At 46.3% G+C, this 14979-nt stretch overlaps 1 protein-coding gene and 1 pseudogene across 1 annotated transcript; both read right to left on the bottom strand.

The window, feature by feature from the left end:
* Positions 1-2237: 2237 nt before the first annotated feature.
* Positions 2238-8242, bottom strand: LOC135900270 (Krueppel-like factor 13). The gene is made up of 2 exons (XM_065429712.1): positions 7921-8242; positions 2238-2473 (listed from the first exon to the last, which is right to left on the bottom strand). The coding sequence occupies exons 1-2, from the start codon at positions 8240-8242 to the stop codon at positions 2238-2240; spliced, it is 558 nt and encodes a 185-aa protein (XP_065285784.1).
* A 4931-nt stretch (positions 8243-13173) lies between these two features.
* LOC135901796 (U4 spliceosomal RNA) lies at positions 13174-13334 on the bottom strand (annotated as a pseudogene).
* Positions 13335-14979: the final 1645 nt, after the last annotated feature.

The following is a 14979-nucleotide window of genomic DNA, read 5'->3' as shown; positions in this document are numbered from 1 at the left end:
ATCGTCGCTTGTGTCAAATTGCGTATAGCGCGGGTGCGCTAAAGCTCATGCAGTAATGCTAAATGCAGTACGCATAATGCATTGCGCTAAATGCAGTAATTAAAGGGACAGATTTACAGAATCTCATTATCCGCTTCACGCGGGCTTCTTTCACGCTCGACAAACTTTTTATGTAGCGCGTATTGGGTAACAGAAAGCTGTACCGGGACTTTTTCATGTTGCTCTACAATTCTCTTATTGACACTTTTCGTCTAATCATAATATTTGAGAAGTTGATTGGTAAATTAAGACTAATTCTGTAACTAGGCAAGATGCAAAACATAATCTGAGTATCTACAAGCGTCGGCAAACAACATTACCTTGATTCTGTCCAGCTACGTGGCATATGCATACTTTTAAAGTTTCGCTGAAGTGACTGAGTCACCGCGGCAGCTGAAACCAAAGTCACATGGGCATCAAAGGAGCAGTGTAGAGTGAACTCTTGTAATGAAAACTGAACGTGTTAGTCCTGCTATAATTCAGGGCGTGCTATTTGAGGTAGAGGTTGCTGAATTTACTGTAAGCACTTTTTCATGATTGAATATGTGGGTTTGAATCGTTATTGAATTGGTTGTAGCACGTTTTGTTTTCGTTCTTCCGTTCCTTTTTTTGCTACTTCGATTAAAATAGTTTCGTAGTTCAGTTGCGCAAAGAAAAGACAGGATCATTATAAATTATTTATTTTGTCAATAAATATGAAAATAGTATATGTACAAAAAGGGACACAATGACAAGAATGGTGAACTTTGAGTTTCGCGCTAACAACAGCGGTGCTGTCGATGACTCAGAGATGCATTCGCTGACAGAATCCAGGGTCCTTGGAGTTTTCAGGACAGGTCACACACACACACACACACACACGCACAAAAAAAAGAAACTGTAAAATAATTACATGCATCGTTTGTACACAAATCGAGGCTGTTGGCAACGGCCAGCTTTGAGCAAGGATGGGCTCACAATGTTGAAAAGCGCCTGCACTTATAGCGTGCGTAATCTCTGAGCTTTGAGAAGTACAGTTTCACTGGGAGGTTTCAATTGGCTGGTAACGATGGTGATATAAAATAATAGTTACAATTTTTGCGTGTATTGTAATTCGGAACCCGTATCGACATAGAGAATCGATATGAATAATAATCGGTGACGAACGATGTTTTCTCTTTAACAAGACATAAACAAATTAGAAGTTCGTGTAATTTAAGGTTTAAATTAACACTAAAAGTGCTGGTAAACATGGCACTATACATATGGTATAGAAAAAGGGATGAGGCCAGAAAGGTTAGTGGCAGCTGCCTCAGGGGTAGCATATATCACAACGCACAACTACTCAATCCTATGACGCATTCACTGATAATGCATTGTTCTCACAGCAAGAGAGTTGTAGAAATATGTTCTGCTCTGATGCAGACGTCTGAGCACTCATAAAATTTGCACATCAAAAATAGTTTTCCTCACTTCTGAGCACACTTGGACCCACTGTTGAAATGTGATGCGAAGGCAAGAGAACGTGAGGGCATGCTGCAAGGTTACCCGGCCCTGTCGTGCTCACTTTGTGTAGCAATGTTTCTTATGGCACTCATTGAGTCTATGTATTTGTACAAAACTATAATATTTTATGTACAAGTTTCGCTCATTTTGTACAGGAGCACTATATAAATATGCTGTCATAAATTATCAAACTTTCTCGTTCATCTAGCACACTTCTTTACTTGAACACTGCAGTAGAAGACATTACTTGGAAAAGTTGCACAGGTTAAGCTTCGGAACTGGTCTCACGTAACGCTTACTTAGCCTAGCTCATGACCAAGGAGGCTTAATGTCTCATGCATGCAATTACAAGAGGGCAGGTATCGTTGAGTCGTATTAACGCTTTAAGAACAGCGATACCTTCGTTAATTACTGGAAGAATGGTAATTTGGAAGGTTCTCTTAGTTGGACAAATAATCACACGCTAAAGAGCTGCAAGGCGAAAAAAAAAAGCAACAACGTAGAGTACAGTTGTCCTTCGAGGTGAACCAAGTCACGAAATTTTCTCGCTGTGCATACATCGGGTTCGTTCTAGACCCCACTTTTTTTAGCGAGGAGTGGCAAGCTCCAAGCAGCGGCCAATTGGTGATGCTGTCCTCGGAGAATGCTGCACTGTTCACAGAAAAGACATTTGCGATGGGTCATCAGAAGTGTGTCCATTTTGTCGGTGGGGCTCACATGAAGAGGAAGTCCGGCGCGCCGCCGAAAAAGTAGGGAAGGCCAGGAAGCAGAGCTCGCTCGTGCGTCTTCACGTGCTTCTTGAGGTGGTCCTTGCGGCCGAATGGCTTCTGACACAATGGACACGGGAAGGGCCTTAGTCCCGTGTGAATGCGCTTGTGTCGCGTGAGCTCTTCGTTCCGGGTGAATGTCTTGCCGCAGCCCTCGTGCTCGCAGGCGAACGGGCGCTCCCCTGCGCAGACGTGACAAAGAACAGGCCTTGAGTGCGGCGGAGATTGCAACACTTGTCACGATAACAGCACATCGTCTGCTTCTGCAACCAAATTACCAGAATGAGAATCAATGATGGCTGCGATATATAGTGTGCATAAGTTATGATAAACGCAGAAGATGCATTCACCTTGGCCGCGGCCCGCGTGCGAGCTTTCTATAGAATGCATATATACTCAATCTCGCAAGTCGTTTCCAGCATTGCGGAAGGTACGAGGCGTACACAGGCAATATCCTTGCGCAGCAGAAATATAGTTCCGAGCGTAACTGTCTCATTAATGACAGGATTGGAGAGTTTTGGTTTTGCTTGGTACATTATGTGTTACATCAATACGTGTATTGTTAGAACCTTTGCATATGCACGTACCGCGAATTTAGCAGCCTCGGAGCAGCCGACGCGGCGCGGATGAACACCTCTCTAGGGTCATTCGGCCTTCTTACTGGATAAGGAGTCCGGCAGCTTCCACAGTGCTGGAAACAACTTGTGAGATGGAGTATAGTTACGGTCACCACCGAACGCTTTCCGTCTTTGCCGCAATAATACTTTTTTGCATGACATTTTTGTGCAAGGTGAAACGCACCTCGACAGAAAGCGTCACGCTCTAGCCAAGTGATTTCCGAGTGGCTATTTTGTCTGCAGTGCCTCAACACAAACTTTTACTTCTACGCAGCGATATCACTTCATGTGTTTGCTTTGTTCCAACTTTTCGCGTAATATTTTCTGATACGACAAAGGAAGGAGCCATTGGTACTATTGCGGAAAAATGTGTACCGTTCGTCGCAATCTTTGATTTTTTTTAATACAGTACCCAGGCAAAGAGCTCTTAGTTCAAGAGACAATAAAGCGAAAATATAAATTACGGCAATTAAGGCTTCCATCTTTGGCCAAGTAGTCACGAGCCAGTTAGAAGTCACGTTACTGTCCCAAGTTCTCATATAGCATTTTTTTTCTTTTTTTGGATTCGGACTGAATCCAAAAAAAGAGCCACACAAATTCTAGAAGTTCTTGCAAAGCCCCGTTGATGGCATCTCATGGGTTGCGATGTATACACAATGCGTGTAATGTGAACATGCAATGTGCGCAATCTGAATATAAACTGTGGACGTGTAATGACGGCGTGATGACGTACTCGTTGTTGTGTTGCAGTTTCTGCTGGCGCTATACTGCCTTGTGATTGATCAGGTTATTTTATGGCAGTGTCGAAGATGTTGCACCACCTCTTTGCGGCAACCGAACTAAGTTTGCTAATTTCGATCTGTCGAGAAGAAAATATTCGTAGCAGATTACCGACCGCATTTCTGGAGAGAACAACAAGGCGCAATCTCTATACTTATCAGACAGACATACGGCACACATAAGAATTTCAGAGGTTGGGTTATTCTGAGTTTATGACTCAGTCTTGAAAATTCAGATTGCACACGTATGCGGCGAAAACCATTGAGAGTGTGCTCTTTAAAAAAGTCACCGCCCAAGCACTCCGTACAGATGGTTAACCAGCGAAGGTGAAACGTGCGGCTCCGGTGTTCGTCACTGGGTTAATCCCGACGGTTCATTAAACGACGGCTTTGTAGGCTGCCGGATTCTCGGTGCGCAGTTGCTGCTTGCGCTCGGTTGCACAAGCCTGTTCTTGTGCCCGGGCTCCAGCATCGGCACGGCGCATACGAGCTCGTTCCTGGTTCTGCTCGCGGCGTTGCCGATCGAAAGCTGCCTGCTCCTCAGGAGTACGTACAACGTGTGGCCTACCCATTTCGGAGCCGGAGAGAAACTGCTGCGCGCGCGCTCGGCAACGACAGAGAGCAATGACGTCACTACTGGCACAGCTAACCCGACACCACCAAGGTAGCACAATGCCTTTTCACTCTGATCCATGACGTCGTGTTACCTGGCCAGACTGCCATAGAATCTAATGGGGATGCTCCCGAGTAGGCAACAGGGATTTTCAAGTCACCGCTTTCATCACGCCAGCTTTGTCAATGGAAATCGCGGGCCAGGTAGCGTGACGTCATGGATCGTGTAGTAAACAGGCCTTGTGCTATGTAGGTGGTGTTGGCTAATTGCATGCCTCTCTCTTTCTCTCTCTTTTCGTACATGCGCCCAGTGTTGCGCCGGAGGAGTTTTCGGCGTACAGGCGATCGACAGACGGACGGACGCATCGGCTATCCATATACAGCTTCGCTGTAAAAAACGAAAGCCGTCAGCCTCACTTGAATGCCTGGCTTGTGCCGCAGCAAACATGCCACGATACACGAAAGAACCGGGGCACATATTGTTACGTCATTCACCCTTTAGAGGTTAAAATGCAATATGGCATTCGGTTATGATATGACGTAAAACTTTATTTCATACCAACCATATATGTGACGGTTGTCTACATGTTTTGTAGGGAAAAGCAAGATTCAATGTACACTGTCGTCCTTTATGAAAGGGAACACGCGAGCGCATGGCCTGCGCTCTGCGGCGGCTACCTACAGTGCCAACAACCTACAGCTTAAGAAAGCACGTCCGCTTTTGGCGTCATCTATTGGCAAACAAAATAACGACCGTGCTTGTGCACCACGCTCGATTTGTTGGCGGCAGACGATGTGCTACAGCCATCGCCCGTTGCGCGAGTGAAGAGGGAGCGTAATCTGGCAGCGCTTGTGCACCGGCCATGACTCGTTATTTTGTTTGCCAACAGATGACGCCAAAAGCGGACGTGCTTTCTTAAACTGTCGGTTGATGGTGCTGTAGGCAGCCACCGCAGAGTGCATGCCACGCGCTGGCGTGTTCCCTTTCATAAAGGACGACAGTGTACTTAAGGGAAGTATATACAGAAGCCGCAATAAACCAGTGTAGAATACATGTCAGGTGCTGTGTATATGGCAAATATACAAACAACTTGAATACCCCCTCATTTTTATCTGTATCGCTACTAGAAAGTACAGGGGCGAAATAAATAATTTGCCGCATATGCCAACCCTAATAAAGATGCATTGCATGTTCACACAGGAATACGTGTTTGAAGCCGCACTACGCTTTACCGCTATATAAAAGTGAACTTGCTTAAAAGATCGCCCTTCTTGCCTTGAACGTCCTTGTGCATTCCTATATTGCCTTCTTCAAGCTTATCACTTTATTGAAAATTCATTGGATGAAAATGAAAATGGATGTTCTCACTTCGCCTAAAATTTCTATTCTTCGGAGGTTTTCAACCCATTATACAAAAAAATGTATGTTTAGAATATAAAGAATTGCGCATGGTGACTATGACCTACCAAACTTAAGTTGAATTTAGTGGCGCACATTCTTGAAACTATTTTCATTTATTCGTGCTCTGAAAATTAGGTCACAAAGTAAATTGTGTTACAAACGTGAAAGACTTCACTGCTCTAAAGAAGTGTGTTGCAACAAAATTAACTTCTGCCAGCAGTTATAGCATGTAGTTCCATGCTGGACGATGCTTTAATGTTAAAATTGCTGCTAGCCGCTGATAGCCGAGGAGTTCGTATACAACCTGAGCTTCTTAAGCAGCCGACGAAAGGTGTCTGTGTAGAAACACACAGATGGGCAAAAAAAAAATTGGAATGGAAAAGAATCGCGTTGGCAAGGAGAGACGCTTTATGAAGTGCGAGCCACGTACCGTGGCTGCAAGTTCTTAGTTGACGACTGAAGCCACGCGGAGTCAACGCACAACTTTATTGTACTTAATGCTGAAACTTGCTTTTGTAAACTCACGGCACGGTATGCATATATTTATCCTCTAAGTATATATCCTCCGCTTTCCCGAGCGTTCACTACCATTCGTCACCTTTTTTGTGCTATCACGTTAAGAGAGGCTGAATCTTTCGCGTTAAAAAACTACATTGTGCTCCTCTCTCCCCAGGACAGATGTCTTTAAATGTTCTTTCTTTCCTAGGACCGTATGGGAATGGAATTTGCTACCGGTGGAAGTCGTGACACCAAACTTTGCTGATTTGTTTTAGTTTGCTCTATCCCCCGCGCAATAATGCCTGTTGGCGCTGCGGGATTTGTTTGAATAATGAATGAAGATTGTGCGTGGCCATCTTACCCGCACAAGAGTGAGCGCATTTTCTTTTCCCTTTAAAGCTCCATCATAGAGCGTGAGCGCATGGTGGCAGCGTTTAAGGCTTCAGAGTTGCGATAAACATGGGACTGGTGAGCAAATAACGAACAATAAAAGACCAGAGCAGAAAGCCAAACAGCAATGTCGTGTAGAAAGACACAGGGTAAATATTTGTACCGAGTCTTTCAACTATAGCCTGCCTTATTTTCGCTATAGTCTTTAGTTATTATTTCCTGCGGCCTAAATATGCTGTATTGGTCGAGTAAACGCCCGAACGAGGGTCACCGACAGTTCAGTGTAGCTCCCACATACGGTGCGCACGGGCCCATATCAGGTCTTCTCTGCCCCTTACGTTTCGTTCCTGGTTTTCCATCTCCCACAGTAAGGTATACCAAACCGGATCTTGAACCTCCCTATATTTATTCCTATCCTGCTATCTCTACAGAACGATTCTCTATTACAGACAAAATGCTGTAGATGTGCTCACGTGAAACCAACGTACACCAAATGCGAAACGACTGCAAGATCGAGTATTAAGCTTGCTCACGCAGCTGACGTAATCCAACCGTATACGTGTGGCACGCTTTTCCACTAGAGCAAAGCGTGAGCTGATTTCTTTTATTCTTCTTTATTGCATGCATGCAGCACTAATACACGGGCAGATGTGCAGGAAAATGCCCCACCCACGCGCCTTTGTTCCATAAGTGAGGAAATATTCACCGTCTCCAGTTCTGTCTGCGCTCGATCTTGCATGCGTGTTACAAAAGCACCTGGTAGCTTTTGTAGCATGTGGGGTGGAATCAAAACGTTTGCGAAAGATTCTTGCCGACAATATCTGCATGTTTATATTTCAGTATGCCCGTGAGGAAAGAAAGTCGGATGACACGCATATACCTGTACATGCAAAGCAAAGCTTCATAAATCAAAAACGAAACTACACGAGTAGACATTGAAATCGCATACATTACTGCATGATTGAGCAGCACCATTAAGGACTCCGATTATATAAGGTTTTCGAACATTATGAATGATTTGGCCAGTATGTCTAGAACGATGTCAGAGAGAAACCTCGTACGCAGAAAAAAAAAATAAACAGCACAAAGCACGATTCAGATTTGTAAAAAGGAAAAAAAACGAAAGTGACCAGAAGGTTATCGTTCAAGCTACAGAAGACACACACATACACTCTGAGTGAGGTCGGTCGCTTATTGGAGTTGCGTAACCAAAGGATCACCGCTGTGACAGAACACGACGGCGCAACAGTATGCACCAGTCTCGAGCTGGCCACCGCGCGTGTTGTGCCACTGCGTTTTCCTTTCGTGCGAAGAGCAGGAGAGGAACGTACCGGTATGGATTCTCACATGTCCTTTCAATTGTCCATTGTTCGAGAAAGACACCTTGCAGTGCGGACACTGGAAGCGCTTGGGCCTTTGCTTCTTGGCCTTCCACCGGGCGGCCAGCTCTTGCTGGAGGAACGCGGGCGCGTGCGCGGATGCGTGGTGGTGCGCGGCGGCGGCGGCGGCGACATCCCACGCGGTCATCGGGAAGGCCGGTTGCAGTGCCGCGGGCAGCAGGTACACCGGCTCGGGCTGCACGATCCGGGGCTCGGCGCTCTGCTGTTGGGCCCAGGGCCGGAAGATGGGCGACGCGCGCTCCTTGCCAGTCATGGCTCGCTCTGGCCCTTCGGTCGAGAGGGCGACTCTACTCGTCGGCCACCGCGGCGGCCGGCCTGGGGATTGGCCCCCGGCGGGACAATGCGCCGGGGACGGGCGTGAAGCAGGCGGAGACTCGGGAGAGAAGGGGGCCGCTGCCCGCCCCTCTTTAGTCGGGGGCTCGGGCTGACGTCATGGACCCCGACGGGGGCTCTCCCTTCGCGGAGGGGGGCAACGTGCTGAGTGTTTAGGGAGAGCGGCATCGCGCGCGGGTTCTGATGGCCGTCATCATGGGAGGATGCTGCTCCCCGCTCCCTAATTCAATAAGACCGCGCCAATCCAGGGCCCGTCGGCGGAGAGGGGGCGCGCCCTTCCACCCGCGGCTGCTCACCCCTCGTGGCGGGAGGAGGGCGATTGCATCTGGGCTCTCGCTAGCCGTGCCACGCTTTTGACGCCGGCCGACCGACACTGGACCGTCTGTTCTGCGATAACGAGGGCAGCCGAGACTGGCCGGACGCGCTCGCTCCTATAAGATGCGTTGGAGTTGCGCGCAAACTTCGAAAGAGCGTGATTCATTCGCCCTCTTTATAGGAAAAGAAAAAGAACATATACAGCGAGAGGAAGAAAATTTACTTAAGACAACATACAAATGCACATGCGGGATTGCATGCCTCTAATGTATCAATTCAGTAGAATCAAAGCGCGGGAAAAAATACCCCACTTAATGATGCATGTTACTGAATGACCACGCTTACTAGCTATCGCTCACTTGTAGCAATGTTGATATTGCTCTGCGCATCGTATAGCAATATACCTGTTGTGTAATGTGTCCTTCGCCTCGTTCCTCCCATTATCATCCCCCATTGTCACCCTTTTTCTTCCCCTCTTCCCCTTCCCTTACGTAGAGTAGCAGGCCAGATGCTCCATTATACGGCCGACCTCGCTACATTTTCCAGTCATTAAAATTCTTCTTCTTGATGTCTGGACTACAGAACGCCCAAAGTCGTCTTGGGTAACGAGTTTCGACCGAGACCGGACTCTCCTTTATGATGCCGCTACATTAAATAAAGGGCGGGCCACAGTCTTCCCCGTTATTAAGAGTGCAAAGATAAAAAACACCAACTTACGTATACAGTAGACAACAGTGACAAAAGAAAAGAAAAGCAAGGACGCACGAGCAGATGGACGACTCGTGTGCAGAATGCAAACTAAAGGTTCTCATAAATAAATGGGCACCAAACGGCCACGTCACCGAAAAACAGCTAGCGGAATGAGAGTAAGATATCTCGTCTTCAAGCATCCGAGTCCGAGAACCGACGTTACCACAAGTATAACCACATAACCGCAGAAGCCTGAAAAAACAAACGTGGTCGTGTTCTTAGAAATAAAGGAACAGCTGATCACGATGCCTTCAGTTGTAAGTGAGCGTCTGTCCTGTGCACTCCGTTTCTTCCCGCCCGTTTCTCCGCTAAACGACACCACATGATGCACCAACTGGCCCAACAGTCTACGCTCTTAAAATATATGCACCAGCACATGTCGGCATATATATATATATATATATATATATATATATATATATATATATATATATACTCGTGCTATACCAAAGAGTTAGCCGATGCCCACATCAAGATCGGCGTCAGTTGAGGGCGAACGCCTAAAGGCCTGGAGATATTTACAAAGTTCATTTATCAACCGACTCTTAAGAGATCACTCGGATCTGCTAAAGCTTGCATGAACGCAGTTATAAAATATGAGAACGCTCTCCGCCGGCTGCCGAGGCGTCGCGCAGCTTCAACATTCACTGCAACAGGGAATTACGGGATCTGCAATTTTACCGCACGCTCCATAAAAGAACACTAAAGAGGAGTGCTGTGGTTACGCTTCTGACACTACCCAGGCGGCGCGACCGAGCAGCGATTGTCAGCGCCTCTTGCGGCACCTGCCGTCAAAACTGACACTGACGGACCACGGTCTGCCCACGCGGATCTACCAGCGTGATCGAATGTTCATGCTAGTTTTGAAACGAACCAATGGCGCAAGTTTTGCTGTGTTGTTTCAAACCAATCTCAAAATTAGACGGTCGGATCCGCCCTGCCATTCGCCGTAAAGGGAAAAAGCCCTATGCCGCCGGGCACGTTCACAGCGTGAAAGAAGTCGCCGGTGTGACTGTGCTGGCTAAGTATCACTCCCAGCAAGGCATCCACAACTACAGCGTATCTCTGGACGTGAAAAAACTCAACTATCATATTATGCTTTTATCAAGCAGCTCAATTGAGTGAGCAGGCACGACTGAGCTTATTAAGGGTTAGGCGTGGGTGTTCTTGGCCAACCATTTGAGTTACCGTCGACAAAACGTGTTCATCCGTGGTGTTCTGTTGACACGCTTGCGAAGTCTGATTGGCCACAGATGATAGGCGCCATTTAAGTTATAGGGTTTAACGTGCCAAAACCACTTTCTGATTATGAGGCACGCCGTAGTGGAGGACTCCGGAAATTGCGACCATCTGGGGTTCTTTAACGTGTACCTATATCGAAGTACCCCGGTGTTTTCGCATTTCGCCCCCATCGAAATGCGGCCGCCACGGCCGATAGGCGCCATATCGTTTCGAATTACTAAAAGGCTCTTTTAAACAACTTGCACAAAAATTGTATTAGACTGCTATGTTCTGCCAAGCAACCGCAGTACTTTGTTTGCAACTGCCGAGGCACCGGCACGCCACCGACAGCCAAGACTCGGGTGACCGTATCCGGCAATCTGAACCCAAGTAGAGCCGCCTCAGCAACTCACGCAAGCCAGAACACCTGCAGCCACAACGCAGTACGTTTCGTACCGCAAAATAAATACCTCTAAATGATATGGAGAATCTAAAAAAAAATTAAGTCGGCTTTCCGGCAAGACTCCTTCACGACCTAAAACTTCAGTCTACTGACTACAGTACTTTCTAGTGCGATCCTTCAGGAAGGAAGCGCGAGCACAAAACCACGGCCGGCCAGAAAATCTGTAGAGTCAGAGAGCAGCCAGTCCTGCGCGGCCGCTAGAGTCTTTGACGCAGCAGAACCGCCGTCCGCACGCTTTCTTTCCTGGGCAGTTTTCGATGTCTTGCAAATTTGCCATCGTAAAACCGCGGTATATGAGAACATTATGCAAAAAAGACGTGAGGCGTGCAGACAGGACACAAGAGTAGAGAAGTAGAGACACAAGAGAAGCGTTCGCGTTGTCCACGTCTCTACTCTTGTGTCCTGTCTGCACGCCTCACGTCTTTTTTGCATAATGAATCCTTATACCAACTAGCTCAGCTTTCTGTCGTTCTAAGTATATGAGAACGTTTATCTGCAGGACAGTGGCGCACGTGGTTCAGAAGTTTCGAATCACACGCGGTCATAACAACAACACGTGCACCAGCTGGATTCTACGCCGTCGACTGAAGTTGGATCAGTGCCAGAGTTGCGCTTTCGATGCTACAGGTGGCGCGGCCGTCGCCGGGAAACTCCGCTGTCAGGATCGCTCAATCTTGCCTTAAGAGCTAAAAGGGAAACTGTGGGGTTTTACGTGCCAAAACCACGATCCGACCAAGAGGCCCGCGGTAGCGGGGGATTCCGAAATAATTTGCACCACCTGGGGTTTTTTAACGTGCGCATACATCTAAGCACACGGGCGTTTTCGCCCCCATCGAAACGCGGCCGCCGTGGCCGGGATTCTATCCCGCGACCTCGTGCTTAGCAGTCCAACACCATAGCCACTAAGCGACCACGGCGAGTTGCCGTAAGAACTAAGACCAACGGCTAAGGATGGGTGGCGACACCGCCCTGAAAGTTTCTCGTATCAGTTGCCGTGACGTCATGGATTTCGACAGCGTTTACTCGGCCCTGGTTACTTGATTATTGGTAGAGAATGACTACATTGCACTCCAAAATAACGAAGGACTCAACCTATAGCAAGTTTCGAAAGCCTGTACCGGTCGCAATAAAATGGCCTCAATACGAGAAAACACTTCGAAATTCGTGTTGTCATACTGGCATACCAGCGCTGAGGTATGAGTGCGAAAAAGAAAGTTTTGTCTTCATTTGCGCCATTAGTGATTGATCATTTAGATTGAAATGAATGAAAATGGAGAGTATAGAACGAATATTCTGCCGCTCTAGACTAAACTGGTGTCGCTCATTCTTGTCGCTTTAAGGCTCTCACTAATAAACACCGCTTATACTCGGTTCTTGTGAAGTTTCGCCTCAACGCCTTCTGACGCTGCAAAACGAACAGTTGCACGAAGAAACACGTTACAACTGTAGTCATGACAGTGTGTTGCCAACTGCGAACTGACCACACCTTTTTCTTTTTTCTTAGTCCCAGTGCTTGATTAAACAGCGCCCTGTCTGGCTTATATCTATGTGGCCATAATAAATCGATATTTGTAGTCCTGGGCACCGCATTTGATATGTTTCCTGTGTCGAACTTTTCCGCACGCTTAATGCGAGGTGTTCGAAAATACGTTCGAAATTCCTTAGAAATAGGGAAGGTGCAATCATTACGCGGATTCCTCGGGATTGCTTTTACCACAGAGGTATACATATTAAGATGACTAGCGGTGAGTAATAAGACTAGTAATTACAAAAGCTAGGCTAAATAACTTTTTAACGGAATAAGTCGGTTGTCCTGACGCCAGGCTTGAACTCCCTCACCCGAGATCATAACTGTTTCCCGACATGCAGTTAGCTGAGGCGGCTGATTTCCGCAGCGTATTGAACGCGCCGGCCAGAGAGGGATAGAATATTTTTGAAGGAAGGGAGAGAGGTTGGCCTGAGCCAGTTCGCTCTATAACCTGCTACTCTGAAAAGGGGGAGGGGGAACGGTGACGTAAAGGTCTGATGAAGGGTGATGATGACGACGATGATGACGTGGAAGAGGGATGCATAACGTGCAATGAAGTTTATCATTCTGATGGTTATCAAGATAGTCCAAAAAAATTCATTCAGGAATGGCATCCAGTTAGCCACCGGGTTCCATATCTTGGAGGCGGGATTTTGAGAAAAGTTTTCGTCAACTAGCAACAGTCGCACCTCAGTAATAACTTCCTTAGATGCTACCCTGCCTCTGCGCCAAGTTTCACCGGGAATTCATAAGCCGCTGGAAAGCGCGAGTGTCACACCTCAGCACATACTCATGAGTCGCGTGCTACGTCACCGTCGGGCGAGCATGCATGCCTTTGCGATAAAATCAATCGCGAGAAATTCGCTTATCTATAGCACATCTTCTCTACTTTTAATGCATTTTCTGAAACGTCTGGTATTATCTGTCTTCGCAATAAACCTAAACAAACACTAAACAAACAAGAAAGAAAGACTTGAGGACACAATAATTATCACCCGTATTTACTATTTATATAACTGTAATTTTAAACTTTAAGATAATGATGAATTCCCGAAAAAATGCCGAGCCTGTCCGCATTTTGCATTTACTATACGTGTTTCGGGTAGGCTTGGGTTGCACTGCTCAAACTGGCGCACCGTTATTATATACAAAAGCTGATTTGGGGACAAGACATGACGGAGTCCCATTATTTATTAGCCTAAGTAAAGAAATATTTCAAGTTTGTATCGAGCGAGGTAGGTTACAGTAAGCCCAGTATTGGCTTGTAATAACTATTTAGTGCTGGTGTCTAAATGTTATTTTTCTTACTGCGCAAACTTGTTGCAGGGCCAGTTGAATGATTATTCTGAAAGAAATATGCATTTCAACTTATACAAGGACGAGAAAGAAGAAAGACATGGACTGGTTCAAACTTTAAACTCTTACTTGTGTCGGAAGCCGTCAATTTAAAGACGTTTTTACAGATGCGCAGTGAACCAGGTGACAATCCCTATGGTGAGACCAGAAACAGGAAAATGTTGGAAAGCGATACAACGTGCAGTTGAAGTCGATCAAAGACTATGTCTTCTTGAGCGAGTTGGGGGTGACAATGGGGCATAGTCACTGCCCACGGCACTACAGCGCGTCACTAATTAACTAATTGACGAATTAGGAAAATGTCACCTATTATTATTTTAATTAATTATTTTATGTCACATATTGGAATTTACGAATTTGTAGCCGCGGTGAGTGCACAAGGCGTATCGTCTTCGAATAAATTCTCAGGATGACACCGGTTTTGCAATATGCACTGTCAAACTTACCGCAAAAGAGAATGAACTATCGTTCCACCTACTTTTTAACAAACCGCCGTTTGATGCATTGAAACACAAAACTCGCTGAAACGCCAGGGTATTTCGTCGCACACTTTGGGAATGAGTGCCGCGAAACCGATATCAGCTTGAGCATCCGTTGCAAGTGGATACGCCTTGCGTACTGGCTGACTACAAATTCGTAAATTGCAATATGTACCATAAAGTAAATTGGTAAAACTTAATTACTGACATTTTGTTAATTAGTTGATTGTGCATTTCTATGTAATGTATAAGTAACGTCCGCATCTTCAAGCGGTCCAGCTCGAGAAATAGAATTGAGCTATATGCCGAAGGCAATTTCAGTAAAATTCTGTATAGTATTAAAAAACACACTTGGTATAGTGGTCTTACATTGAGGATGGTGAGACTGGAAGCCTGATATTCTCTCAAAAGCGTGGCTAGATATAGAGGGTAACTGGGGTTTAACTGGAAAGGCAGCATTCGTCCGGCTATAAATAATTTCAATTATCGCGAAAATAGGATCTAAATTTTTTTAAAATACTACTAACCTGAAAAAGGACATTTCG

Source organism: Dermacentor albipictus, chromosome 1 (assembly GCF_038994185.2).
Source record: "Dermacentor albipictus isolate Rhodes 1998 colony chromosome 1, USDA_Dalb.pri_finalv2, whole genome shotgun sequence".
Classification (NCBI taxonomy): Eukaryota; Metazoa; Arthropoda; class Arachnida; order Ixodida; family Ixodidae; genus Dermacentor; species Dermacentor albipictus.
This window is presented reverse-complemented; position numbering and strand designations above follow the sequence as displayed.

Bases quoted from the DNA above. Each gene is read 5' to 3' on its own strand.
- LOC135900270 (XM_065429712.1), bottom strand. From the start codon at position 8,242: ATGACTGGCAAGGAGCGCGCGTCGCCCATCTTCCGGCCCTGGGCCCAA. The intron at 2,474-7,920 runs GTACGTTCCTCT...ACGTCTGCGCAG, and splicing joins ACATGTGAGAATCCATACCG to GGGAGCGCCCGTTCGCCTGC.